Raw genomic sequence first — 4,355 nt, 5'->3', positions numbered from 1 at the left:
TAACAGAGATGTATTTATTTATTTCTCTTGTGCAAAAAGACCACATTTTTTTTCTTCCAGTAGAGTGGTGAATGTGTAAATGTTATGGTTCCAAAATATTTTTTATTATGACATCGAGCATTTTTTAAAAGTCTTAAAACCTGAAGTTATGAAAAAACATAATTTGGATCAACGAACTTGCTTCAGTCAAGTGTCAATATTTGAAAGTCATTAACTATTAAAACAAAAGGTTTATATATATTATATGTATATTATATTTAGTGGTCTAATTTTTTAGATTTAGATTTTCAGAACTCATCTCTCATAAAGAATGTTTCCAGTGTGAGGAATCCCTCTGACCACCTCTGGTTTAAAAGTAGTGAAAAATTTCTGCAGTCACCTTATCTTCTGGCGTTCTCCTTTACACCTTAATACTATTTTCATCCAGCCCACGTCCTGGCAGGCTCTCTGTTTCTAATGGTTTATATCTTAGAAATCTATTCCTCACAGACTCTCTGGCAGGACTTACTAGTATTTTATATTCAACTTGCACGTGTTTATGCTCTGTTTTGTTTTTAGTTTCCTCATTTGTTATGATCTGCACTTTTAAACAGTATCATGTATTTGTAATAGCCTCTTTTATCAACTGTTCCTGGGGTCCTTTCTAAGTGACTTTTTTTTTCTAGTGCAGTAAACGTGCCTTTATGTGGTATTATGTGCTATTAGATAGCCTCCAACTGTCCTGCAAGCATTTTATGCTTGCAATTGATCTTAAATTGTTTTAATTAGCTTCAATTTTTTTAATGTGCTTTTTCTTTTTAAAGTTAAATGCTACAGTGGTGAAGAGTTTCTCTTTTAAAGATACATGAAACATTGTCCCCTGCAATGCACTAAGGAAAACTTACCTCTGACCAAAGACAGCCAGAAACAACATCCTGTGAACTTCTCTCAGGATGGCCAGCCAGATATCTTCTCTCTTCCACAAAGGACTGAGATTTCTCTTTCTCTAACAGAAAATGTTGGGCCCACCAGATCTGCATCACTTTCACTGTTACATTTTTCGCAACAAAGATGTAAGTTTTAACAAATCGATGTTTATGTGTTTTGTCTGTTTTAGCTGTTTCACGTTTCATTCATCCAAACATTGCATATAATTTTGCAGCTTGACCCTAGGAGACACTCAGCATCCTCCTATGCAGAAGGAGACATAGTGTATAAAAGGACTCAACTTCTAGAAGGAGACACAGTGTATAAAAGGACTCAACTTCTAACCTACTTCAGTTTGAGAGTGTGTGAAGTGTTGGAAGACATCAAAAAGAACTCTGCTCTATATAGGTTTTTTGTTGCCTTCAGAGCATGTCTGAACATTTTTTTCAAACTTTTAACATGTTCAACAAAAAACTACAATAAAAGTTAGGAATAAGAAGTTACTTGAGAAAGAGGATGTGGATGTTTTTTAACTAATCATGAACTTACCATGCCACCAAAAGCTGAGAGCCAGGGAGCTGACAAGTTTTATTGTCTGGATTCACAATCATGGGATTCAGAATAAGATGAGCATTCACTGTCACAACAGGTCTGGCTCTGGGGGACAGAAATAAGGGTCACTGCATACAGAAGGAGCACATTACCACCTACGTTGCAAGTACACTTAACTGAGGTGGCCACAAAGAAGCCAGAGATTGTAGGGTTAGGGTTACTTGGAAGAACACACTTTTATAATGCTGCTCCTACCCAAAAGAACTCTTTTTTTTGTGGTCAGAAACTGTGACACCTCCTATTAGGAGATTTTGACAGCTCTAAAAAAAAAAAAATCACAGATTGACAGTATCACTGATACAGTATCCTATAGCTAACCAATAGATGTGTCCCAGGATTAAGGCACATCAGACACATTTCCTTACACTGGGTTTTCACAAAGGGACAGAGTCTGTTTTTCTGGGATTTACAGCAGTCCTTTGGCCATTACTTTGTCATTGCAGATTTGCAGTGACATATTCAGATTTGCTAGCTCTGTTGAAAATTCTATAAAAAAATAAACATAATTTGGTTAAAGCAGAAGCTGATGTAGAATATCTTGCACTGATAATGAAGCAAACTCTGCCTGACATTTCTTGAGACAATTGACTTTGTAAACCAGGTATCTGTAAATTCTGCTGAGTACATGAATATATAGTTGTAGTGATGGGAACTGTTTCTCTGAATCTCTTAATAACTGAGATAATCCATAACTGAGACCAATTTAGAAGACAAATGGAAACAGGGAAGGGTCTAGATTCTGTTTTTTTAAGACAGCAGTACTATTTCCAGTAATTTATATAATTCTGGCTAATCCAGTTTAGTACAAAACTACATTCTTCATACAATAATCCACATCTGAGATTTTATGATTTCTTCTTTATAATCCTTCAGTAAGACATTTTAAAATAACATTACTTTCTTCATATTTGTGCAACAGGGAAACACTTTTTTCTAGCAAATTTCAGTTACTAAAATTCTATTTCGCCAGAAGGACAAATTATATATTTGAAATGCTCTCGCCAGGAAATGGCCTCCTGCTACTCACTTTCTTAAACTAAATCAAACACATTTTATTGTCATCAAGAATACCCAGTGGATCTAATTCTCCAACATTTCACATCCTGTGAGGTCATCCATGGCACTGTAAAGGATTTGCATGATTCTTTCATTGGGCAGTCAGAAAATCAGGTCTACTCACTGCACCTACAGTGTTAGCTGAAATGAGCTAACATTTCTGTTTTACAAAATTCTTATGCTTTCACAAACACTGAGCTGGGAAGTCAAACATATTTTTCTCTCAGTCAGGTACTGTTGGGAATACAGACAAGAAGAAGACAGACAGGAATCAAGAAATATGACTACATTGTTGTAGCAATGGATGGTGAATATTTAAATGCAAAGCATGACTGGACTAAGGGAGCAGTAGCAGATTGTTGTTTTAAGTATTTGGTACTTTTAAATTATGCTTCAAATTAAAAAATGTATTTAGTGAAACTCCATAGTCGGCAACAACATTTTGTTTTTTAAAATGGGATCTCGTGAATTTTTTTAAAACTGAGGCTAAAAGTAGCACTTTATTTTCAATAAATGGTTCACATCTTAATATACATGATGACTGAAGGATCAGAGTCACTTTAAAAATCCTTACTAGCACCACTGGCCCAGGAAAGATATTAATTTTCAATGCTATGCCTTTTACATTTCTTATTTAAAATTAACTGAAGACTCAAACATTCCAGAAGCTTCTTGAACTGAGATAAGCATGAAAATTTTCATCAACTCAAACATTCCAGAAGCTTCTTGAACCAAGATAAGCATGAAAATTTTCATCGAAAATTTCAAGTTTTGAGCATGGGAAAAAAGCATTTATTCTCACAAGATGTTTAGTTTATAATCTCTAATGACCATCTTTGACACATTGCAACAGGGAAACATGAGAATGTGAAATTTGTTTATTTGCAGGTCTCCCGCTGAGGCTGTAAAATATAAAATCCATTGTATTTACCACATACCTGTAAACAACTGCTTTTCCAGCTCCAAATGCACCCACAATTAAATCTGGAAAAAATAAAATGGCTTCAGAAAAGCTATACAGAAATATCTCACACTTTTTTTCCCCACCCAAATTAGATTTTTACATTTAAAATGCAGTAACATAGAGTAAATATGATAATTCCTTTCTAAGCAATTTTTTTCCAAAGTATACCTGAAAGAAAACATTTCACATTGTCAGAGAAGGTCTCATAAATGTCTCTGCTGTATCCAGTGAGTGCCAATCTACTTAATGCAAGGTCATCCATGCCACAATTTCACTTCTCTCCAACTTGCATCAAGGGGAAAAAAGGATGCCATTAACCTCTATGCATTTTATTCCAAACCATTAATTACCCATTACACAAAGAAATGCAAACCATTTTCTCATCACTTTCATACAAGTCATGCTGAAAATTTATGGTGTTCCTTCCTGACAATCCTTCCCATCCTGCTTTCAGTTTGAAGTCATTTGTTCATTAATTTACACATGACATCTCTGTGCACGTAAGTACAATGCACAGGTCAGAGGATATCTGACTTCATAGCTTCTGTAGCAGCACGTGCTAAGATTTACAGCAGTCACCCATCTAAAGCTGTCTTTTTCCCTAACAGTCACCAGGTCAAAGAGGACTCAACAACAAAGCACTACACTGGGGCTTGGGCACATCTTTGTTACTGGTTTCTGGCCTGGGTTTGGGAATCTAGAGGACCAAATCTTTGCTCTGGAAAGATCCAGACTGGCTTGCTGGAGAAAAACCGGAGCCAAGCAGTGAGGAAAAAGGATTAACTTTCCTGCTGCCTCTGGCTTTGGAAAGAGCTTC

At 35.7% G+C, this 4,355-nt stretch overlaps 1 protein-coding gene across 1 annotated transcript in view; it reads right to left on the bottom strand.

The window, feature by feature from the left end:
* ITGA8 (integrin, alpha 8) overlaps nt 1-3,587 on the bottom strand; it is a gene marked incomplete at its 5' end in the record, with an annotated part of 67,055 nt that extends 63,468 nt beyond the window's left edge. The window contains 2 exons of the mRNA XM_009072519.1: nt 1,456-1,563; nt 3,513-3,587. Coding sequence (XP_009070767.1) covers nt 1,456-1,563; nt 3,513-3,587 — 183 coding nt within the window. The remainder of the gene's footprint in view (nt 1-1,455; nt 1,564-3,512) is intronic.
* Between the last annotated feature and the right edge of the window lie 768 nt (nt 3,588-4,355).

This window comes from Acanthisitta chloris, unplaced genomic scaffold, assembly GCF_000695815.1.
Source record: "Acanthisitta chloris isolate BGI_N310 unplaced genomic scaffold, ASM69581v1 scaffold5010, whole genome shotgun sequence".
NCBI lineage: Eukaryota > Metazoa > Chordata > Aves > Passeriformes > Acanthisittidae > Acanthisitta > Acanthisitta chloris.
This window is presented reverse-complemented; position numbering and strand designations above follow the sequence as displayed.